A 25,142-nucleotide genomic window follows, 5' to 3' on the forward strand; every position below is an offset into this window, starting at 1 on the left:
AAAAAACAACAACAAAAAAACCTCTGGTTGCTATGTTAGATAAAAGCCAGGTATGTGCCTGGAACAAATTTTCCAGCAGATAGTTTCGTTCTGTTCATCTTACTCAAAAGTCCTGGGTTACGTCTGGAACGATACCCAGAACATTTCCCCGGCCCCAAAATAGCAAGTTCCAACAACAGATGGAGGTAGTAATTTAGGGGGGGTTTCCATTTAGTGCGAGTTCTGATTCATAAGTGTTTTGAAAGCAAGTGATGAGACTTACTTTTAGGCTGTTGGGATTGGTGGAGTACCAAGAAGGCAGATATGGAAGCGTTTAGCAGCACCACTCTCTCCTTTGTGGTGTGGGGTGAAGTGTGAAACAGCTGTAGTTTATTTGCCCAGAAGAAAGAGTTCTCAAATACGGCCAGTCCCACTGGATCATCCTCTTCCCGGAAGACCTTGGGAAAGGTGTGCCTCCCAGAGCCGTCCACATTCACCGTCTCTATGGACTGAAAGGGTGACAGGGTCTCTTGAGAGCGTGGCAGCAAGAGGGGTGACCACCTCAGTGCACCTCAGTTTCTTGGACACCAATTAAACATGTTTTGATATCAATTTGATAGAGATGAAGTGATCTTGGGATCCGCAGCGGCTAATGCCAAAGGCAGAGGATTGAGCTGCTTCTTATATCAATTAGGGTATAAATCTTGTGCAAGTAGCTACTATAACATAGTGTCTGCATCAGACATTGTACCAAATCCTTCTACTACATTCCCCAACCACCTCCCGAGGCAGGCATTCTCTCTCTTTCCAGAGAGGGCAAGAAGAGCTCAAACAGGCACCCTAGGTAACCAGAAATCACAGCTGGAAGAAATAGGTTTAAATATATGACTCCCAAGCCTGTGCTTTCAGCCCCCATGTCCAACTGGTCTTTTAGTTTGATGGTTTCAAAAATAAGATAACATGACCTGTAATATGAAAACCTAGAAATGTGGGCAGAAGACACTGAGATACTTAAGTAACTGCATGTTTGTTTGTTTTTTTGCCACCTTAAAACATTTTATATCCCAGGTACCATACAGAACATGACCTAGACAACCAGGAAATTCCAATGCTGGGTTTTGCTGTAGAGAGTTTAAGAAAGTCACACAGAGTCTCCCAACCTGTGCTGATACAGTCCAATTCCATCTGAAGATGCCGTGCTTTTCTCGGTTTTCACGGCCAGAAGCTACTTCACTAAGTTAATGCAACACATAAGAGAACTCTGTCCTCAAAAGAACCCTTGACCCCTACTAAACAGGTTTACCTTTTCCTCCTGACCCATCCATGGTACCTCTTTATATTCACTGATCCAGTAGAGTCTGCCAGCCACTTGGTCCAGCGTCAGCCCTGTGGGCTCCTCCATGTTGACCACCGCCAGCACCTTCCTATCAGAGCCATCCATCCCTGCCATTTCGATAGTCCTCAGGCCTTTCCCACCTCGATTTACCCAATACAAGTACCTGAGAACAGCAGAGACACAAGGGTTAGAGAATCCGCTCCAGGGCATGTATATGATTCTGACCAGCCAGGCTGCCCTGGTGGCTCGCAAAGACCTCTTATCATTCCACTGGTCAGAATGCTGGAGATTTCTGCTCTCAGACTCAGTAGACTTTGAAAAGTTTGGCTCGATGGTATTCAATTTAGACTTCAAAATTAAGAATGTTTTGGAGCAAATGAGACCTAGGTCGAAAAGGTTGACCTGTTCTCTTATCAACTTAAATACCTAAGACAACCAATGATTTGGGATATATTCCGAAGAAAGCGCGACTTACTTCTTTGCAGGAAACACGATGAGTTGCTCTGGCACGAGATCCTTTTCCAAGATTCTGACGTAGCCTCTGCCATCACTTAAACCAGCACAGATGACCCTGGCAAAGCTGCTAGCCCAATACAACTGCCCCGTGAACCAGTCCAAAGAGATACTGTTGATGGTTTTAAGTTCTGGGAATTAAAAGAGACAGTGTTATGTTTCTGTGTTCTCCTACACCCGTCTCACCTTGAAAAAAGAGACTCCGACAAAATTTTTCTGCACCTTCTGATCTCAAGCCAACAGGACACAGGGAATGAATGAGAGCTTCTGCTGTGTGAGGTATTCCCAATATACAGTGGGCAGTAAGGAAGGACAAAGGTCTTAGAAGTATAACCAAGACATCCAGGAGAATGTGACCTCAGTTTGGGACAATGTTCACTATCAAAGTTTTTGATATTTTTTCTGGGAATGCTGTGATGAATGCTACCTCTTAACTGCCAGCAGAGGATTTCTGTGCATCCAGGACTCTGCTAAGCACTTCTTCCCCTTAATCCCCATACTTACCCAATGAGACTGTTACCCAATGCTGTTATCTTCATCTTTTACATGGTGGTTCAAAGGAGTTAACAACCTGCTCAGGATCATACAGCAAGTGATGGAGCTGAGACTAACCTTGGCCTGAGCCCACATCTCTATACCTTCCATACTGCTTAACAATCTCATCTCAGGTTATGCTCTACAAAGCTCCTACAGAATCCAGCTACATAGACTTAAATGAAGACTTTATGTACTCTCATGATTCATGACAAGTGAGTCACAGAAGATGTCCGGATGAACATATATTTCTCACACAATGTTTAAGTAGCTTAAAGAAGCTAGGGCTCTTAATATCAAGGAATATACCTGGATAGAGAGGAGCAGGGTTTGGCTTCCCAAGAACAAACACATTTAAGACTTCATCCACCCAGAAGTACATGCTTCTCTCTAGATCATATGCAACAGAAGTAGGCCTTGATTTTACAGGTACCAGTGTCTCATAGATGCCTGTTCCTCGATCCAGGATACCAAGTTCTCTATCTGCTGCAATAAGAATTTTAACAGCATCATCTGCAATAGAAGTAGAAGGTGACTCATGACCATGAAACTTTCTTTCACACCATTCTCCTTAACTAAAGACGTTGGCTAGTGGCCCATGCCAAAACCTACTTATCTCTAAAGTCTGCACTAAGGTGGATCTAGAGGAGACCTGGTTGACCACCTGAAGCCTCAATTCCTCCTCTGAACTCTAGCACATTGAAATGAATCTTTGGAACTTTTCTGCCTGATTTCAGATTCAGCCCCTCACCCCTAGACAGAAGTCCTCTCCAGGCCTTATAGACAACAGCCAAATATAATCAAGTGTCCCATCATGGAAGTGGTACAGGACAAAGTAAGATCATCAATTGCACCTACAAGATCATCTACAGCACCTAGCTGTAGATCCTACAGAAAAACTAAATCATTTTAAAGACAAGCATGTGTGCTAACTCACTTCAGTCATGTCTGACTCTTTGTGACCCAGGGGAATGTAGCCCACCAGGCTCCTCTGTCCATGGGATTCTCCAGGCAAGAATACTGGAGTGGGTTGCCATGCCCTCCTCCAGGGGGGTTTTCCAACCCAGAGATGGAACCCATGTCCCATGTCTCTTGTGTCTCCTCCTCTTTACCACTAGTGCCACCTGGAAAGCCCAATCATTTTAAAGACACATGATAGCAACTGACACTCAAAACTGATCAACTAACATTATAATAGCAGTTCTCTATGGAAAGAGTGGCGTCATCTCTAATACCAGGCCCTGAAGTGAATTATCTATATCACTCTTACCTAAATGCTGCTAAGGATAGGGCAGGGGCTCTGCTTTGCTTCTGGTACTGAAACTCACCTGTAACACGACAGTCAGTGCCATTGTGGAGCTGGTAACCTCTAATACACCCACAGGAGTAAGAGCCGCGTGTGTTATGACATAGCTGGCCACAGGGGCTGTATGCCATTGAGCACTCATCCACATCTGATGACAGAAAGTTGGAAATTAGTGAAGACCGAGGAACGATCTCAAGTATTTTTGTTCTTTGGGGTCACTTTTCAGATGCTCATGGAGCATGCATTAAGTGGAGACGACTGTGTGGGTCCTGGGATAGAAAATCCCCATGTCCATAGGATTCCCATGTATGTGAGTGCCTTGCAGCAGAACCATCAATACAGGGACCCTAGATGTGTGTCCCTGTTACTCTAGCAGCATTCCCAGGGACATGACCCATCTCAAGCCAACCAGAGCCCAATTTAGAATGAGCTGCAAGGATGTGCAGAAATCAGAACCCATGTGCATTGCTAATGGGAATGTCAAATGGCGCAAGTTTGATGGTTTCTCAAAAAGTTAAACACAGAATTTACCATGGGACATAGCAGTTCCCCTAGTGTTGTATACCCAAGAATATTGAAAGCAGGGACTCAGTGAACGCTTGCACACCATTGTTTACAACAGCCTTGTCCACAGTAGCCAAAGGGTGGAAATGACCCAACTGTGCATCAACATATGCATGGATAAACAAAATGTGACACACGGTCGTCTCTTGGTATCCACAGGGATTGGTTCCAGGACCCCCAGAGAATACCAAAATCCATGTCTCTTGTATAAAATAGTTTGGTATCGGCATATAACCTATGCACATGCTCTCATATACTTTAAGTCATCTCTAGAGTACTCATAATCCCTAATACAATGTAAATAGTTGCTAGCAGACAGCAAATTCAAGTTTTGCTTTTTGGAACTTTCTAGAATCCCACTCCCCACACCACCCCCACCCCAGTATCTTCAACCTGCAGTTGGTTGAATCTGCAGATGTGGAGCCTGCATATACAAAGAACAAACTGTATGCATACAATGGAATATTATTTGGCCTTTAAAAAGGAGGGAAATACCTTTTCAACATGAATGCACCTTAAAGACAAGCTAAGTGAAGTTAGCCAGAAACAAAATGACAAACACTGTATGATCCCACTTATACATAGTACTGAAAGAAAGTGAAGGTGAAGTTGCTCAGTCGTATCCGACTCTTTGCAACCCCATGGACTGTAGTGTACCAGGCTCCTCTGTCCATGGGATTTTCTAGGCAAGAATACTGGAGTGGGTTGCCATTTCCTTCTCCAGGGGATCTTCCTGACCCAGGGATCGAACCCAGGTCTACCACATTGCAGGCAGACACTTTACCATCTGAGCCACCAGGGAAGCCCAGTACATAGTACTGGAACAGATAAATTCATAAGTAGAAAATCAATCAAGTTTACCAGGGAAAGGGGGACAGAGTTATTGCTTAATGGGTACAGGGTTTCTGTCTGGATGATGAAAAAGCTCTGGAAATAGTGTGATGGTTGCACAACACTGTGAATGTACATCAAAATGCACATTGAAAACGATGAAAATGGTAAATGTTAAGTTAGTCTAATAAGAACTTGTAAAGATGAGCCAAATGAATTCTGACCTCCACAGCTCTGGCCATCGGGCTGTAAGCGCCATCCACCTGCACATGAACACCGGACACCCCAGGGTGTGTCCCCACACTGCCCCTCGCAGCCCCCGTTGGCCAGAGAGCAGCTTCTCCCTGGTAGAGACAGCACAGTGGTCAGTACAGATGAACATGGTCAAGATCACATGCTTTATAAACCACGCTGTGTCACAACCTTCCATACTTCTGTGAGGAGGAGATGCCTGGCTAAAGATAACCTTTGACCCGCCCCCCTTCCCTAGGAAGATGAGCTAGGAAAGTGGAGGCTTTATGGGGAGACCAGAGGAAGAGAGAAAGTTAGGAATCACAGAGCTGGGGAAAGGTGGACCGTCTGGACTGTTCCAAGTGTTGGTGTGCGGTTCACTCATGGAGGGACCAGTGATGTCTCTTCTATTTTCTCTACAATCTGTAGACAGCTGGGACCATTAGTTCAGGAAGTGATATAATAATTTATTAATCCCAATGAATTATCTATACAGGAACAGAAGCCTGTATTTTGGGTCCTACTGTTTATGCTTTTAGTATCTCTTAAGTGCAAAGCTTCTTTCACGGCCTTTAACAGTACTAAAAGAGCTTTCACCATAGTGTCTAAGATCGATTTGGGGGGAAATGAGAGACAGATGACAAAATGACTGGGGACAGATGCCCGTCTCCCTCTGCCTCAACTGGAACCTTTCAGTTCTTTTTTTTTTTAATTAAATTATTTTTAATTGAAGGATAATTGCTTTATAGTATTGTGTTGACTTCTGCCAATCAACATGAACCAGCCATAGGTATACCTATGTCCCCTTCCTCTTGAACCTCCTCCCCATCCCACCCCGCCTCCCCATCCCACCCCTCCAGGTTGATAGAGCCCCAGTTTGAGTTTCCTGAGTCATAGAGCAAATTCCCACTGGCTGTCTGTTTTACATGTGGGAATGTTACTTTCCATACATCCCGTGTTACTCTCTCCACACATCCCACCCTCTCCTCCCCTCTACCCCCAACTGTGTCCGTCTGTTCTCTGTGTCTGTGTCTCCATTGCTGCTGCTGCTGCTGCTAAGTCACTTCAGTCGTGTCTGACTCTGTGCGACCCCATAGACGGCAGCCCACCAGGCTCCCCTGTCCCTGGGATTCTCCAGGCAAGAACACTGGAGTGGGTTGCCATTTCCTTCTCCAATGTATGAAAGTGAAAAGTGAAAGTGAAGTCACTCAGTCGTGTCCAACTCCTAGCGACCCCATGGACTGCAGCCTACCAGGCTCCTCTGTCCATGGGATTTTCCAGGCAAGAGTACTGGAGTGGGTTGCCATTACCTTCTCTGATGTGTCTCCATTGCTGCCCTGCAAATAGGTTCATCATTCCTCAGTTCTTTGGCTAAATCTTTAGAGAATTTGCCCTTTTGTCTTGAACAAATGATTTGCTTCTTTGTGGCAAGGTTTATGTTTCTTATTCCAGAATTTTAGGAGCCCTGTAGTTTGGGGGCTATTTAGCTAATCTAGTTCCATAAAGCTACAACATGAGAATGGCCCTCAATTTTTACAGTTCAGGTAACATTTCCTCGCATTCAGGAGACCAAAGCCAAGGGCTGGGACTTGTAAGGGATCCATCATTGAAGGATAACTGCTTCTAAAGGAGTTTGAGCCCAAGAGTTATCTCAGAGAGTAGACCCCATGATAACTGAGGTGCTGGCTTGTTTCATCTTACTCTCCTCTCTCCCATGTTAAGCAGAGCAATTGACTTCTTACCACACGTGATGGGTTCATCAGTACCATCTGTGCAGTCCACTTGCCCATCACACATCAGGGATTCTAGAATGCATTTCCCCTCATCACATCCAACCATGCCTTCTGGACAGGAAGCTGTGTAGGAAGTTAAGTATTCTTTTCATTAATATTTGGAGTGGTAGTAAAAATAGACAAGTCTTACAGCCAGGAAGGGAGGTGGCACTATTTCTATAACCCAAGGCAAGTCTAGGCTGGAAAGGAAGTTATCTTTTTAAGCAGAGTTTTCAGGAACTGGGACTTAAGACTTGAAAGCAACAGTGTTAAAACATCAGGGCACTGGATTGAAATTGTATTAAACTTGAACTGAGCTAGCATTAAATAGTTCTAATTGAAATCATATTAAAGTCAGATAACATTAGCCCTAAAAAAAAATACTCTCTTAAGAAACCAGGTTATAAATTACTATAAAAATGTTAGAACCTGAACACATTTACTATTACAGATTTAACTCTAGGGAAGAAGAGTGAAAGGTACTGAAGTTCATTAAAAAAACTGGAGGTTCTGCTACACTGTGTATTGAGGGTACAAAAAAAAAAAAAAAAGGAATGTAGCAGTCACCATGTTTTGGAGAGGCTTTCTATTTTTTAGTGACGAATGTTCTCTTTCCATATTCACCACACAAGGATGTAGGCATCTGTTAGGAGACTGCCTCCGGATGCTGGCGCTCAGGTGTTCTGCAAGTTGGCCAGACTTGATCAGCGGAAACAGTCTAGGCTGTGCCGTGAGTGTCCACTGCAGTTGCTATTTAAGCACTGCTTTATGTTTCCATGGATAAGGAAATCTTGGTTATTGCTAGGAAACACCCCATGTTTAGATATAAGATGGGAGTCTCAGTCATAGGGATTAAAGCACCGCTTGCAGAAAGGAGCCCACATGGTCCAACCTCCCCTTTAACGAAAGGTGGGGCAGGCCGAGACTCACCACAGCCCTGCTCATCTGAGGAGTCCCCACAGTGGTCCTCGCCATCACACCGCCAGCTGTCCGGGATACACAGACCGTTCCTGCACTGCCACTGGCCACTCAGACAGCGATGCTGAGGGCAGAGCGCATCCCCAAACCGCTTTCCACAGTCCTCATTGACATCACAGGGGTCCCAGGCATCTTGGCACTGCGGATCTCCTGGACACCGGGTTTTGGGATATGGACATGCCGTCCTTCTCTCTAAAAGGCAGGAGTTGGCTGGGTGAGGTAGAACCCCCCATCATGGCCTTGTTATTTAGGGATTTATGATTTGCTCATGAATTTAGTCCATAGAAAACCAAGAATGGGAGGGGACGGGAGCTGTCAGAGATGTGGCCATAATTTTGTGTTCTGAAGTTTCACCCCAAAATAGGTTTTAAGTCAATAAAGCTAATCATCTGTTTTTTAAAGACTTTTTTTTTTAAGGTGGTCCTTTTTTAAAGTCTTTATTGAATCTGTTACAATATTGTTTCAGTTTTATGTTTTGGTTTTTTGGCTGCGAGGCATGTGGGATCTTAGCTGCCCAAAAGGGATTGAACCCGCAGCCCCTGCATTGGAAGGTGAAGTCTTAACCACTGGACTGCCAGGAAGTCCCAAGCTAGTAATCTTCTTAATTTTAGGTAGTTTTGAAAAATGGAGAAGTGAGTGAAAACAGTCACCTGCAATATGGGAGACAATGTAAAGTCTGGGTTTAGCATATAGGCAGAAGGCTACTTTGTGATGGACTTCACTTAAGACAGTTGCTGCTCATCAATGCAGCTAATAAACAGAATGCAACCGAAGATAAAAAGATAAGCTGTACACACCACAGTTAGCCTCATCAGAGCCGTCTAAGCAGTCGCCAACACCGTCACAAAGCCAGTGGGAGGAAATACATCTTCCGTCATCACACTGCCAGGCCTGCGGGTGTCCACAACACACCTCCTCTGTGGGTCAGCGGCGGTGCCCGGGGAGAGGAACAAAGGAAGAAGTGCTCGTCAGGGCACTAGCAGCTTTTAAATTTGGATTTCCTATCAGGTATTTTCATTAGCAAAGGAATAATTCATTCCTGATTTGTCCCTGGAGTGAACCCTAAACTGGCCCATCCTTTCCATGTTACTTTTGATGACATCACTCAGTAGCCCTGCCTTAGGGGCAATCAGTCAGCAGATCAATAGACATCGCCTCATATATACAGATACACATATACCTATACATATATGGCTGAGTCCCTTTTGCTGTTCACTTGAAGCTATCACAACATTATGAATCATCTATACCCCAGTACAAAATAAAAAGTTTAAAAAATAAAAACTATCATCTCCTCCCCATCATTCTTCTAGAACACCATTGTCCACTAAATCCTTCTGTGACAATGGAAGCATTTTACATCTCTGCTGTCCCAAATGGCAGTCACCAGTTACACGCGGCCATTGAGCTCTTGAAACGCGGCCAGTACAATCCAGAAATTGAACTTTATTTGTATTCATTTAAATAAATTTAAATCCTCACATGTGGCTAGTTGCCCTTAAATTAGTTCAGTTTTCTAGGTTTACTACTCTGATTTCTTTTGACGTTTGAGACTCTATTAAGACCTCAGGCAACCTGGGAACTGGGGTTGGGGGCTTAATTAGACCTTCAAGTGTTTCCACCAAAGTCTGACTATAGGCCAAAGCAAGTCAACTTGAGGAGCTGGGCTGAAGTGTCTGGGGGCTCGAGCCCAAGGCATTTCTGCAAGTCTGAAATTTTACCCTAACCTGTAATAGTACACATTTTGATATCCAAGGTTTCATGTTAAATCACAGTAGGTGACCACCCCAGGAATGTGCGTGAGGGGAGCATTCACCCAGTGCTGTGGGGGTCTTCCTCTTTTAATGAGGAACGTCCCCTCCCATAGTCACTGCACCCCCCCAGGTGCCAGGCACCGTGTGAGGGGCTTTCCTCACACAAGCCCTCCAGCCTCCCTTCTGGGGTTTTAAGTTCTCTCAGCAGAGACGGACTTGAAATTTATTTCAGGAGGACATTTACCAAACGGCTAACTGACTTCTGTTGGTTTTATAGTTTTTGTCCCCAACTTGAAAACTGTTTTCAGTCACATAAAAGCTCTAAGCATATAAAAGTTTAAGTAGTTTATTGTATATAAAACTGTGGTCTGCAGGGGTTTTCTATCAAGGAATCCCTGTATTATTCCAGTTTGAGTAACACTGTCTCAGATGTTTAGGTCTGAATTGAAGATGAGGAGCCAGACTCTTGCTGGATTTTTCCATCCCAAATCTCCCTCCACATGTTTGCACAGCAGGGTTGCCAACACTTGAAGACACATCCCTGGCCTTCCCCACCAAAAGCCTGCAACAACTCAGAGTTCCCAGGGTTTTAGATTACTTCCCAAGAGGGTGAAAACCAGGAGAACTGTCAACAAGGCATGTAGCACTATGGACCAGGTGTGGGTGAATGCATTATATACAGCACAGCTGGGAGGCTGCTTACCGCACTGCTCGTCCACCCCATCCGGGCACTCCCACTCTCCGTTGCAGAGCCAGGCCACAGGAATGCACCTCCCACCACATGCAGCTTGCCTCGTCGCATGACACTGCATTTCATCTGCATTGGATGACCAAGAAGCAAAGCCATCAGAGTTCCCAGCTTCCTTGGGTCCAGGAGACCTTTTTGTGATAAGCTGAAGTCATTGTTCTCTTTGGAAGACCTTCCTTCGACTACTACCGAGGAGAACACTAGTGAGTTCAGTACCCTAAAAACCCATGCGATTTCACCAGTGATGACCCTTGGGGACCATTCTTTCTGATGCTGTGGAATGCTGTCATTCACCTCCTCATTGTCCTGTTAGAATGGCTCAGACTTGCACTTGTGCTTTGACAAGATATGACTACTTCCTCCAGGTCTGATTTGGTCTTAAAACTCAGAGTATGAAGAGTTGCAAGTTTAGAGGTTTGGGTTCAAAGCACTTGACCACACTTTACTTTTAGACATGTGTAGATATAACTTCAAGGGAAGTTAGGGTTTGGGGGTCCTACATGGCATCTTTATAAGAAAGCCTCTAGCAGCCTGGTTACATACACTTCAGTTTTCAGTTATTTTCAGGACACTGATTTATATTGTTGGTTTTATTCACATCATGAACTTGAGTTTATCAACTCTGAATGATTAATGGTCAAATATAATTCTGTTATGGATTCAGTGCTCAGAGGAAAACACTGGAAAGGCCTGACTGTATTTAGTTTACTTTTTTTGTCCTAACTTTCAAAGAGAAAAAGCCAATCCTTGGTTCCAAGAAAATATAAACTACATGGCCCACTCAGTAGAAGTTTCTGCAAGACACAGTGAAGACCCAGCACTCCTACCCCAGGGACAATGTGTACACATGGATAGAAAGTTGTGTGCAAAGCCATGTGATGGGAGTTGACAGTGGAAGCCCACTGCATAGACTTCACCTTCTTTGGTAAGGACCAGACCTCAGCCTTACTTATATCCATCTAAGGTAGTGCTTTTTTGCATACTTACTCGATGTTTGATTTTTAAGTGCTGGCTTATAAATTGCATTATAACTGAAAGACTCAGAAGGTACTGGTTATTACTGAATAGCTCACAACTTTGCCAGCTACTCACATACTATCCAGGCGATCCCATTTAACTGGACCAAAGCCATCCATCTGAGAGGAGATAAGGTCAGCAACCCCTAAGATGTATCCCAGGCTCAGTTGTCAGGCTACTCACTTGGAGTTTTGGTTAGAATACTCACTAACAACATCATCCTGGGAGACTTACTGCTTCAGTTTTTCTTGTCTATAAAGTGAGGATAGTGAATAAGTAGTTCTAAGAGGAAAACTCAAGGATTAAATGAGCACAAAATCACTTGGCATAAACCCAGCAAATAAACGCTCCTCGGTTTTTTTGCCACCTCTTCTAGCAGATCCTTCCAGAAGGATCCAAGTTAGGATTGCAGTCAACCCTCAGAGACTTGCACTGTTAGGCAAGTCCCACCTAGAACACTATTCTGCCCTGGGGATTCTCAGCCTGACGACCCAGTGTGCACATGGATTCTACACACCATCTGTAGATGAGTCTCAAACATGACTTTTCAAATTTAGGTACATGCTTGCTGTGAATAAATTTAAACTTTACTGATCTAATTACATATTAAATTTACAGTAGCATTCTCATAGTCTGTCAATATACAAAGTATATTGTGTACAATATACAGAGCAGATCACACACTGTTCTACAACAGACGTCATGAAGATGTCTTCACACCAGAAGGCTTCAGGAAACACTGCTTAGTGAAAAATGAAAGTAACTTTAAATCCCATTTCAGGAGTGGGGCAGACAGACCACACACAGGTAAGGGCTTCCTGCCACAACAGAGACCCTCCACCAAGTTAGGGGGAAACCCTGGGCATTAAAATCGCTCCTGGAGGACCATCTCCTGCAAACCAGTTCACAGTACCTTGACCAAGAAAGTGTCTGCGTACTTTAACAAATGATTTCAAGCCTGCCTCCATCCTTCAGGGCCAATCAGGAGCACCTGTCAGGAGAGATGCACTCCCGCAGGCCAGGTAGTCTGACAAACGCTGGACAGCTCCTGCACCGGCTAAGTCACCAGCCACCGACCCTACGGGAGCTGAGGGTGTCTCAGTCACCCTGGGACCCGACTCAGCTCTCCTCTGCCTTGCGGTCTGCCAGCCCCTAAGTGGTATTAACAAATGCCCCTCCAAGTTGCTTGCTGGCCGCACCTTAGGACCAGGCTCCGTCGCCCCCGCGGCTGTTGGTAGAGAGAAGCATCTCCTTCCAAGGTCTCGAGCCTCCAAGAGGCTAAATTTGCTGCCTGGTTAAACCTTGGCGACAGGCGCATCAGAGACCTGGGCTAGAAAGCCAACCCCAGTCCTCAGGACGCTCGGGGAAGAAAGAACCTAGGAGGGAGGGTGTGCCAAGCACTCAGGTGCGGAGGGAGCTTCCTTACCCTGCGGCTTGAGGGCCAGAGAGGACAAGACAGCCAATTGGTCCGCTGAGCCAACCCACCCAGCGGGGCTTGTTAAGGAGTTAAGGACTCAGAAACAGGGGCCCCTCCAGATGGTCCAGCCTTGCCCTCCCGGATAAAAGGTCACCGCAGGACCGGGGAGACGCCGCGCACACCTAGCGAGGACGCCCCAAGCTCTCCTCTGCCCCCGCCCCTCAGCGTCCCTCCCCGGGGGCCTCACTCACCGGTCGCGGAGCCCCCGAGGCCGCCCAGAGCGGCCAGCACGGGAAGCAAAAGCAGAAGGAGCGTCTGGCGTCCCATGGCCGCGAGGGGACAGCGCGGGACCCGGGCGCGCGGCGCGCTGCGCGTAGATGCCGCGGGCGGGCGGAGCGCTCCGGGCGCCCAGGAGGCTTTAACTCGCGCTCCCGCCCCGCAAGGGGAACGCCGGCGCCTGAGGGCGGGGTGTGCGGGGAGTTGGCGTCTCCAGATCCCCGAGAAGAGCAGCAGGGACGCAGTGGGGCTGCAGACTGAGCCGGGGCGCCTCGCATCCGTCTCCCCGGGAGGTGCTCGGGGACCGTGAGTGCCTGGCACCCTCGCGCCCCTCCTGCAGCAGGACAGCAGACGCTCAGCTGATTCAAGGTCCTTCTCACCCTTAAGGTCAAGGTAGGGATGGTCGACCATACTTAAGGCTTTTTAAACTTTGGTTTTTAAAAATTAAGTAGAGTTGATTTACAACATGGTGTTGATTTCTGCGGTACTGAAGTTCAGTTATATATACGTTTTTATAGTCTTTTCCATTACCGTTTATCAGAGGATATGGAATATAGTTCTCTGCGCTACACAGTAGGACCTTGTTGTTTGTGCATTTTATATATAATAGTTTGCATCTGCTAACTCCAAACTCCCACTCCATCGTGCCCCCATCCCTCTTCCCCTTAGCAACCAAGTCTGTTCTCCATGTGAGCCTGTTTGTTTCCCAGATATCATTTGTGTGATATTTTAGATTCCACATGTAAGTGATATCATATAGTATTTGCCTTTTCCTTTCTTATTTCATTTAGTGGGATAATCTCTAGTTCCACCCATGTTGCTGCAAATTTTACTGAACCAACCTTGGGTCTGCTTGCCCCAGGGCAGTAAAGTCCATTTAATTTCAAACACCTGGTTGTGGTAAAGACCTTAGAGCCTTTATTACAGGGCCAAGCAAGCCTTCCAGGGCAGCTAGTGCTTAAAAGACCCAAACTCCCAAAGGCTTTCAGGGAAAGGGTTTTAAAGACACAGTGAGGGAGGGGGTTGTGGGGGGTGTTATCAGCTCCTGGACATTCTTCTGACTGGCTGATGGTAAGGTAATCAGGAGTCAACATCACTAACCTGGGTGCAACCAGTCTGGCGTCTGCTTGTTTATGGGAAACATATGAATAGTTAACTTTTCCCACCTGATGGCCCTTTCAGTATCTGCAAAACAACTCCCAGGACATGGCTCAGAATAGTCTCTATAGCCCTTGAGAAACTACGGGTCCTAGATTTTGTCTAATGGTTAAACTATTATTATTTTGTCTTGCTTCATTGTTTTTCCTTTTTTTCCTGAATTTTTTCACTTCTTTGATTAAATTTATTCTTTGAGTAAAGTCTTTTTTGCAGACAAAAAGCAAGCTGAGGACATGAGGGCAGGGGTAGTTGCTCTGGGAAGGCCCCATAGGGTCCTGCTGGACTGTGCAAATGTCATTATTTTGTTCTTTTTCTATGGCTGAATCATATTCCATCATATATATGTACCTCATTTTCTTTATCCATTCATCTGTTGAACATTTGGTTGTTTCCATGTCTTGGCTATTGTGAATAGTGCTACTATGAACATAGGAGTGCATGTATCTTTTTGAATTGTAGTCGTATCTGGATATATGCCTAGGAGCAGGATTGTTGAATCATATGACAACTCTCGTTTTTTGAGGAACCTCCATACTGTTTGCCATAAATGGCTGCATCAACTTACATTCCCACCAACTGTGTAGGAGGGTAACCTTTTCTCCACACCCTCTCCAGCATTTGTTATTTGTGGACTTTTTTTTTAAGATTTATTTTTTTATTTTTGACGGTGCTGGGTCTTCATTGCTGCTCGTGGGCTTTCTCTATTTGTGGAGATCAGAGGCCACTCTCCATTTGTGGTGTGCGGGCTTCTCACTGCAGTGACTTCTCTTGTTGCAGACCGTGGGCTCTAGGGCGTGTGGGCTTCAGCAGTTGAGGAACATGGGCTCAGTAGTTGTAGCTCCCGGCTTCTAGAGCACAGACTCAGTAGTTGTGGCTCATGGTCACATAGTTGCTCCTTGGCATGTGGGATCTTCCCAGAGCAGGGATCAAACATATGACCCTTGCATTGGCTGGCAGATTCTCAACCATGGGACCACCAGGGAAACCCTATTTGTGGACTTTCTAATGATGGCCATCCTGACTGGTGTGAGGTGGTACCTTTTTGTAGTTCTTTTTTTGAAATTCAAACTATCTTTTTTTAAACACTTTAACAATACATTTCAAATTTATTACTCATGCTACGTGAATGATTTTGGAATTGTATTTCTTGCCAAGGTATATGTTGTGTATAGCCAAATGGAAAATATATCTGAAAAGGGGGGAGAAGGGGAGCTTTCCCACAAACTGACTGTCCAAGTGATTGCTGAAATAAACTTGAGGAATCAAATGAGTAATAAAAAACAGTGTGTTCATTGTGTTAAAAAACACTGTAACAATAAGAAAGATAACAAAAAGCCTAAGTTATCTGTGTATCAAACAAGATGGCATTGGGGCTGTGGGACTTCCATACAGGGCTGGGAAGGTGGCCCCCTCTTCTTGGGAAACAGGCCTGGCTTTCTTGGAGCCGGTCCTGGACCCTGGGTGACATGTCAGCCTCCAGGACTTAGAAGGCTCTGAGCTAAGGCATCTAGGCCTGGTTGGGCCGTAGTCAGGCCTCATAAGGCCCCAGTAAGGGCAAGAGGCTAAGAAGGTTGAATTTGTATATGTCAGAGGAGCGGGATGACTCAAGCAGACTCTGCATCCTTCATCCAGTCACTGCCCCCACACTCTTGGGGTGTCGGACTGATCTGGCCTCTGGCTCTGTCCAAGCAGCCACTCTGCCTCTCAGAACAATCAATAAAGAAAATGCTTGCTACCATGCTGGTGGGAGTAGATACAAGAGGGTCTTGGCAGATACACACTGATAGATGAGGAAGACTGTGAACAAGTTCCCGGGGGTTTTCAGGATCAGGAGCACCTCCTTGGGAGCCCAGTCAAGAGAAGAGTTTATCACAGGGTGTCGTCATTGTAGTTTTGTTTTGCATTTCTCTAATAATTAGCAGTGTTGAGCACCTTTTCATGTGTCTGTTGGCCATCTGTATGTCTTCTTTGGAGGAATGTCTACTTAGTTCTGCCCATTTTCAATTAGGGTATTTGGTTTTTGTTGTTGTTGAGTTGTATGAGCCATTTGTATATTTTGGAAATTAAGCCCTTGTCAGTCCGTTGTTTGCAAATATTTACTCCCAGTCCATAGGTTGTCTTTTCATTTTGTTTATGGTTTCCTTTGCTAGGCAAAAACTTGTAAGTTTGATTAGATCCCATTTATTTTTGCTTTTATTTCTATTGCCTTGGAAGACTGACCTAAGAAAACATTGGTATAATTTATGTCAGAGGATGTTTTACCTTTGTTCTCTGCTAAGAGTTTTATAATGGCATGTCTTATGTTTAAATCTTTAAGGCATTTTGAGTTTATTTTTGTGTATGTGTATTCTCACTTCATTGATTTCCATTGACTGTCCAACTTTCCCAACATCCCTTGCTAGAAAGACTTTCTCCCATTGTATATTCTTGCCTCCTTTGTTGAAGATTAATTGACCATAGGTGTGTGGGTTTATTTCTGGCCTTTCTGTTCCATTCATTCATGTGTCTGTTTTTATGCCAATATCACACTGTTTTGATTACTGTAGCTTTTTACTATTGTCTGAAGTCTGGGAGGATTATGCCTGCTGCATTATTCTTTCCCCTCAGGATTGCTTTGGCGTTCTGGGTCTTTTATGGTTCCATATAAATTTTAGGATTATTTGTTCTAGTTCTGTGAAAATGTCATGGGTAATTTGATAGGGGTCACATTAGATCTGTAGATTGCTTTGGGTGGTATGACCATTTTAACAATAGTCTTCCAAATCCAAGAGCATGAGATATCTTTCCATTTATTTGAATCATCTTTAATTTCCTTTGTTCATGTTTTATAGTTCTCAACATGTTAGAACTTTCACCTCTTAAGTTTTGTTTGGGGGGAGGGGGAGTGGGTTGGTATGATTTTTATGTGTCCAGAAAACACCTGGAAACCTCCTAAATAAGCAGACTCTGCTCCTGCAGGTCCAGGGAAGAGCCTGAGAATCTAACAGACTCTTAGGTGATGGGTTTGTTGGTCGCCCTCAGACCTCACTTTGAAAAAGCAGGGGTTTGAGGGCCACAAACTGAGGGCATCACTGTGACTGCAAACCTCTGGGCTCTTGGCCTGCTTGGACCCCTTGCTGCCTCCTGTCTTCCCACTTGAGCAGTGAGGCCTTCTTGACCCGGGTCTGTAATGACAGCTGAGACAGCCGTCCTCTTTAGCTGGTGATCATCACGCTGTTAATACCGAGTAACAGCACAAAAGTCCTGAAAAACACTCTTCCCCTTTTAGCCTCTGTCACAGCCAGGAGGAAAATGCTTTAATAAACAGCTGGGGGACTTCCCTGGTGGTGCAGTGATTAAGACTTCGCCTTTCAAGGCAGAGGGTGTGGGTTCAATCCTTGGATGGGGACCTAAGATCCCACATGCCTCAGGGCCCAAAAAATCAAAAGATAAAACAGAAACAATATTGTAACAGATTCAACAAAGACTTTAAAAATGGTCCACATCCAAAAAAGTTGGATATGGACGTGTATCAAATTTAATGAATCTGAATCAGAGTCACACATAATCCCTGTAGGATGGTAGACTTAGAGGACTGGAAGAATTCAGAGGTCATTTTACCCAAATGCTGCCATTTAGGAATGAGATGGTGGATAAAAATTAGACTGTGTGACACATGCCATAGAGGCTCAGACCGCCCTCCCACCCCCTTCCTCAGCTCAGCTGTGACATTCCTTCTTTCCAGTCCACCAGGAGAAGTGTCAGATTCTTGGAGAGAACACGATGGGGTTTGAATTTAGATGGAAACTGGCAGGGAACAGTTACAGTGTCTGGGAATGAAAGGCAGCAGTAAAACACCAGGAAAAAAATAGAAAATCGAGTTGCAAAGTGCCTTCTTAGGTTTTATTTGCAACACAGTCCTCCAACAGCTTTCTTTTAAATCATACCTCCTCTTCATTTTCGCTGCTGGTCCCATCAAACCACACTTTGAAGACATCGGAATGCCATATGCTATGGAACTTTAAAGTCATTGTAGGCTCTGATTACATAAGCCAATTAAAAGGACCCTTCTGCTTTTAACAAAAATCTAAGATGTATCAATTTCTGCTGAAATGTTGCTGCTTTGGAACAAGATTATTTGAGATGCTTAATAATGTTCGGTGACACAGAGGTACAAGAATATAGGCCAGTTTTCCTCACTGGTCCTCAAAGAGGCTTTGAAGCTAGTGGTAAGGTACTTGGGATGGGGGTATGAAAGACCTAGGTTCCAGTCTTAACTAAACAAGACCATATGCACACAGAGGATAGCAGCTTTATTGATGGTATGGGTTAAACGCTGATGCTCTGATACAGCCAACATCAGCTCTTAACCCATACCATCTGAGGACGCCACAGACACAGGTGATAGAAATAAGTGATTTAAATAAGGTTCCTCTTTATCTTTGGGCTTCCCTGGTGGCTCAACTGTAAAGAATCCCCCTGCCAATGCAGAGGTCAATCCCTGGGTTGGGAAGATCCCCTGGAGAAGAAAATGGCAACCCATTCCAGTATTCTTGCCTGGGAAACCCCATGAACAGAGAAGCCTGGTGGGCTACAGTCCACAGAGGTCATGAAAGAGTCAGACACGACTTAGCCACTAAGCAGGTTATCTTTAAATATATTCTATATATATATATCTATAAATATATATATTCTGTCTATCAAATGTTTCATGCAAGTCCTATGTGACAAGCATGAAAATTCACACCTTCATTGAATTCATTTAACAAATTCTCAAACACCTCCTCTGTTCCAAGCACTATTCAAGCACTGAGGATACATCACGGAACAAAAGCAATAAGGTTTACATTCCAGAAATGATTCGGAGGGGCAGTGGTATGTGTAGTTTGACCCAAAAGCAGAACAACAGGCCTAATGATGAAAGCAATCTAGCTTGTGCTCTATCTTCTAGACTCAACACGTAGGTTGAGAAAAGCATTCTCCCTGGAGGTACAAATCAAAGAGGTACAGTATTTCCCTCTACCTATCAATATTTTCTATATCATATTAAAACAGAATTTTAAACATGATTAATTTAGGCAGAATAATACATTGATTACATGTTAACATAAATGACATATTTTTATGAAAAATAATCACACTTCCCAAACTACAAAAAAAATTAGAGTGGTGGCAGGATTTTACATTTTTGCAAATCTTTTTAATGAGACTGATAGAAGACAGCTGTATTTTCATATGTGGTTTTGCATTCAATCTGTTATGATATGTTGTTTTGGTTGCTGTATATGAGGAAAATCTGGCCTCACACTGATACGTGTTGGCCACAGAAATATTTCACAGGCCTTTTCAGATCATTGTAAATATTCTTATTTGATACTGTTATGGGTTCAATAGTGTTTCCCCCCAGAAAGGAAGTCCTAACTCCCAGGACTTCAGAATGTTGACCTTACTTGGAAATAGGTTCTCTACAGATTTCATCAAGTTCAGATGAGGGCATTAGAGTGGCTCCTAATACATTATGACTGGTGTGTTGGTAAGAGGAAATTTCAGACACAGACATACAGAGAAGGAAAACACTGTGAAGAGAAAAAGACATGGGGAGAATGTTACGAGATGGTATTTGAGGCAGAGATGGGAATTAGGCCGCCACAAGCCGAGAGCCATCTGGGGCCACCAGAGGCTAGGAGAGGCAGGGGAGAATTCTTCCCCTAGAGCAGTGGTCCCCAGCCAGTTTGACGCCAGGACCGGTTTCGTGGAAGGCAATTTGTCCACACACTAGGTTTTCAGGGAATGGTTTTGAGATGATTCAAGCACATTACATTTATTGTGCACTTTAGTTCCCTTGTTATTACATCAGCTCCACCTCAGATCATCAGGCATGAGATCCTGAAGTTTGAATACGACTGATGGAGCCTTCAGAGAGAGCACGTACCTGCTTAATTTCAGACTTCTGGCTTCCACAATGTGACGTAATACATTTGTGTTCTTCTAAGCCATCTAGTTTGTGGGTTATGTCAGCTCTGTGAAAGTAATGTAGATACCAACACTTAAGAAATAACTTCTCAAAGGTTAGCTGTCATGTGAAATCTGAAACCGTATCAACAAGCATTTCATACTGTCCTCATTAAAATCTATTGGCCTGTTTTGTACTTTGAGTGGATCTTCTAACCATACAAAACTGTAACTTCATACGTTGCTCATTTGAAAAATATTGGTTCATTAAGTTACGCTGATGTTCCAAATGTTGACACCTTCCACTGTACAATATTTTGAAAACTGAACCTGTTAAATTAATTTCTGATGACTTTTGTAGTGATGTTAACTATCGGGAAACTATCAAGCTCATGATGATGGATTCAAGTTTTCAAAAATTCTAATTTTCCCTTGAAAGCTCAAATTCTATCATTGGGGGAAAAAAGCTGTCATTTTCCTTAAAGTGACACATACACACTCTTTGTTTTTTGAGAAACATGTGTGCCAAGCACACAAATCTGAATAACCAGATGTCTATCAGTCATTCTTTCCAGTAAAAATGATATTCTGTGAAAAGAGTGGCTAGGTACGCTTGCAACTGCACAAGAATTTTTCCTCCTCAAATCTTGACATTCAGCAGAAGGGCTTATGCAAACGTCCCATGTAATAAGTACTATGTACCGTGCTGTGTTGATGTAGTAGCAATGTTAAAAAGCCATGCACATCAGGGTTAAAATTTAATAAAGTTAATAATTTTTACTACATCATTAAATACATTCTTAAGTGAAATGGGTATATTTTAACACAGTATTGACTGGGGGTTATCTGTAGAAACTAATGCCTGTGGCCGGTGATTTGCTATGTAAGCAAATATTGAACTGTCTCCAATTAATAATGTTCAGGTAACAAAAGACGTATTAATATTTCTCTAGTCAATCAGTTGTTAAAACTTAAAGCGTGTAGTGGTGAAAGGTATGACCGCTAGTACGGGTTGATGCTACCACCTTGATGCATACTAAGGAGTCAGTAGTTTTACCCACCATTAGTTTTTTTTGTTTGTTTGTTTGTTTTACCATCAGTGCAAATGTCAGCACACCAAAAATATGCATCGTACTTTCGTTTTCTTTTGGAAACAGTTTTGACCTTGCAGACCTATAAACTATACTTTTAGATTAGAGAGATTTTTGCTTTGTTTTCGCTTTTTGACCTTGCAGACTTGCATCAAGTGTTAGGCAGGATGTGAAGCATCTGGAACTGCCATCCTTTGCTGGTGAGGATGTAAAATAGAACAATCAGCTTAGGAAAACAGACTGTTTCCTGTGAAATTAAACATCTACTTAATATATGACTCAGCAATCCCTCTTCCAGATATTAAACCAAGAGAAAGGATGTGTCCGTAAAAAGACTTTCACATTAATACACATTAATTTTGTAGCCACTTTTTTCACTGTGGCCCCCAACTGTAATAACACAGATGTTCATTAAAACATGAGTAGTTCAGCAATGTGTGGGGTATAGCCAAACAGCAGAATACTATTCAATGATAAAAAAGGACAACTACTGATAGGTCCAATAACATGGATAAATCTCAGAAACATTGTGTTAAGCAAAGTAGACAAACCCAAAAGAGTACATATGGTATGATTCCATTTATATGATGGTCTAGAACAGACAAAAGTAAGCTACAGTTTTAGAGTTCAGGTTACTGGTTGCCTGAGACTGGTGAGATTAACTGAAAAAATATGCAAGGAAACTTTTGGAGTTGATGGAAATATTTTATATCCTGCATGAGATGGTGGTTGCACAGCTATATTGATTTGCTGAAACTCATTTAATTGTCCACTTAAAGGCATTTTATTGTCAACTACACTTGAAGAGATGGTTTTTTATTTTTTTAAAGAATTAGACTCAGTTGACATTTTTTTAACTTGAATCCTAGCTCACCTTTAAAAGATAAATAATTTGAAAACTACTAAGACAGTCTATAAAGAAATTACACATCAGAGAAAAATATGGAAATAATGCCAATTTGTCTTATGAGATTACTGTAATTTTAATTCTTCATAATAGACAAGCATTACATATGAAAATGAAGGTAAAAGCCTAAAAAATTAAGTAGCAATAGAATTAGATGAAATTATGTCAAGTAGTTTAAAAGAACATAATACTAAATAGCTAGTAGGGTTTATTTTGGTAATGCAAAGTTGATTCACCATTAAGAAGTTTATTAATTACCTTAAATATTAAAGGATTAATACTAATCCATATCATTTGTAAATATGTGCTCAAAATCTCAATGAAATTCAGCAGCCATTCATAAATTTTTACAAGTATAAGTAAAATAGGAATAGAGAAATCTTCACAAGTAGGATAGGACTAAATGAAAACAACAGCCAGCATTGTAACAAACAATGAAATGCTAACGCACAAATTCCATGATTATTCTACATTGTCTTAGAAATCCTAGCTAATGCAGCAAGATAAAATAAGCAGTATAATAAAAAGTATTAGAAAATAAAGGAAATATTTGCTATATCCATAAAACTTAATAAATATTAAGTTATGCTGAAACTAGTAAGAGACTTTCCTAGTGGCCCAGTGGTTAAGATTCTGCACTTCCAATGCAGGAGGTACAGGTTCGATCTCTTGTCAGGGAACCAAGACCCCACGTGAGCCCCCACACACAAAAAAGAAATTAATAAGAGAATATGCTAATATGCCTATAAGCAATGTAACAGTTGGTATCTCCTCTCTATGCTACCAAATAAAGCAGTCGAAGTGGAAAAGCAAAAAAAGTAAAAAATGACAGTACAGGATATATCCTAAAGCTATAAAAATGTATTGACTTTTATTAATATTAAGTATATATTAGATATAGTATATTTCTATTAATGAAGTATATATACATACATATTTTGAGATATGAAGACCTTAATTGCATAAACATTTCTTTGATTACATGATAAGCAATATACTCAAAATATTTAAAGACTTTCTTAGGCAGTTTTTAATGGGGTCATGCTACCGTTGCTTCTGATATTATTGCAGTCTTTCTCTTTATACTTCTGTTCCCTAATACCCTTGAGGTTCAAGGCATGAACCTTGTCTTTATAAGCTTTGAGCTCCAGCATCTAACACATCTTTGATGTATGATAAACAAAGAATCAATGATTGTGAGTGAGTGAGTGAATGTGTGAGTGAATGACTTCTAAACAGAGGCGCCAACTGTTCTGTTCCCATTGAGGGCACTTGTAATAGCCCGGCGCTCCAGAAGCTGGTGTGCAAATGTGTAACTGACCTTTGATGTGGCCCAACAGGGCACATCTTGCAGTCTCCTAGTGTGGCTTCCTGATCCAATTGTGATGGTTAATTTTGTGTGTCCACTTGACCGGCCTCAGGGATGCCCTGATAGCTGAGAAACCATTATTTCCAGGTGAATCCTTGAGAGTGTTTCCAGAAGCGAAGAGATTAGCATTTGAATGAGTAGACTGAGTAAAGAAGATCCACCATCTCCCACGTGGTGAGCATCCACAGTCCATTGAGGGACCCCATAGAACAAAAAAGCAGAGGAATGTCCATCTTCTCCTGCTCTCCAGCATCAGAAGCCTTGGACTTGGACAGTTACACCAGCAGGCCTCCAGTTCTCAGGCCTTCTTACTTGGACTGAATTATATCACTGACTTTCCTGGTTCTCCAGCTTGTGAATGGCATCTCATAGCATATCTGAACCCCCGTAATCACGTGAATCAATTCCCATGATAAACTTTCTCTTACAGATCTAAATCCCTGGAGGAGGGTATGGCAACTCACCCCAGTATTCTTGCCTGAGAATCCCATGGAAAGACCTGACGGGCTACAGTCCACAGGGTCAGAAAGTCAGACATGACTGAGGTGGCTTAGCACGCACACACATAGATCTAAATGCATCCTATTGGCCCTGTTTCTCTAGTAGTAGTAATTTAGTCGTTAAGTCGTGTCCAACTCTTGTGATCCCACAGGGTGTATGTAGCCTGCCAGGCTCCTCTGTCCATGGGATTCTCCAGGTAAGAATACTGAAGTGGGTTGCCATTTCCTTTTCCAGGAGATCTTCCTAACCCAAGAATCGAACTCAGGTCTCCTGCATTGCAGACAGATTCTTTAGCGACTGAGCTATGAAGGAAGGTACCTGTTTCTCTGCAGAACCCTAATACAGCTGTGTCATGAAATGAACGCCATTCTGAATTGGAACTCTGTGTAAAACCAAAATCTAGACTTTAGCCCCTGGGCCTCTAGAGTTCTAGTAGATAAATTTTTTGTTTTGCATGTTCAGGATTCTGCCTAGAAAAAAGTTTGTATTTGTTCTCCTGCATATATATATATATATATATATATATATATATATATATATGCGCTAACAAGATATTTGCATTTCTGGTCATATCCCAAAATTTCAACTCGTATAAACAAAACAAGAGAGAAGAATCATGTAACATAATTTGCATTGCTGGACACTTAGAGTTGGAATCTATGCAGAAAAACTGAAAGTATTTTCATTCTGAAAGTTTATATTTTCACTGATTTTCTGAAATTCAGTGTCTGGTGAAACTGAACCAATATCTTAGTGACCAGTGTCTTGCATATAAGGATGTGTGCTAAGTCACTTCAGTCATGTCCAACTCTTTGCGACTCTATGGACTGTAGCCTTCTCAGGCTCCTCTCTCCATGGGCTTCTCCAGGCAAGAATACTCAAGTAGGTTGCCATTTGTGCATACAGGATATACACAACAAATGTTAAAT

The 25,142-nt window shown here is 43.0% G+C and overlaps 1 protein-coding gene across 1 annotated transcript in view; it reads right to left on the bottom strand.

The window, feature by feature from the left end:
- The window catches only part of LOC133050536 (low-density lipoprotein receptor-related protein 1B-like), a 29,362-nt gene extending 26,618 nt beyond the window's left edge, over window positions 1-2,744 (bottom strand). Inside the window, exons 1-4 of the mRNA XM_061134783.1 lie at window positions 2,672-2,744; window positions 1,791-1,959; window positions 1,310-1,478; window positions 263-488 (exon numbers count right to left, since the gene is read on the bottom strand). Coding sequence (XP_060990766.1) covers window positions 263-488; window positions 1,310-1,478; window positions 1,791-1,959; window positions 2,672-2,744 — 637 coding nt within the window. The remainder of the gene's footprint in view (window positions 1-262; window positions 489-1,309; window positions 1,479-1,790; window positions 1,960-2,671) is intronic.
- Window positions 2,745-25,142: the final 22,398 nt, after the last annotated feature.

This window comes from Dama dama, chromosome 32 (genome assembly GCF_033118175.1).
Source record: "Dama dama isolate Ldn47 chromosome 32, ASM3311817v1, whole genome shotgun sequence".
NCBI classification, from domain to species: Eukaryota; Metazoa; Chordata; class Mammalia; order Artiodactyla; family Cervidae; genus Dama; species Dama dama.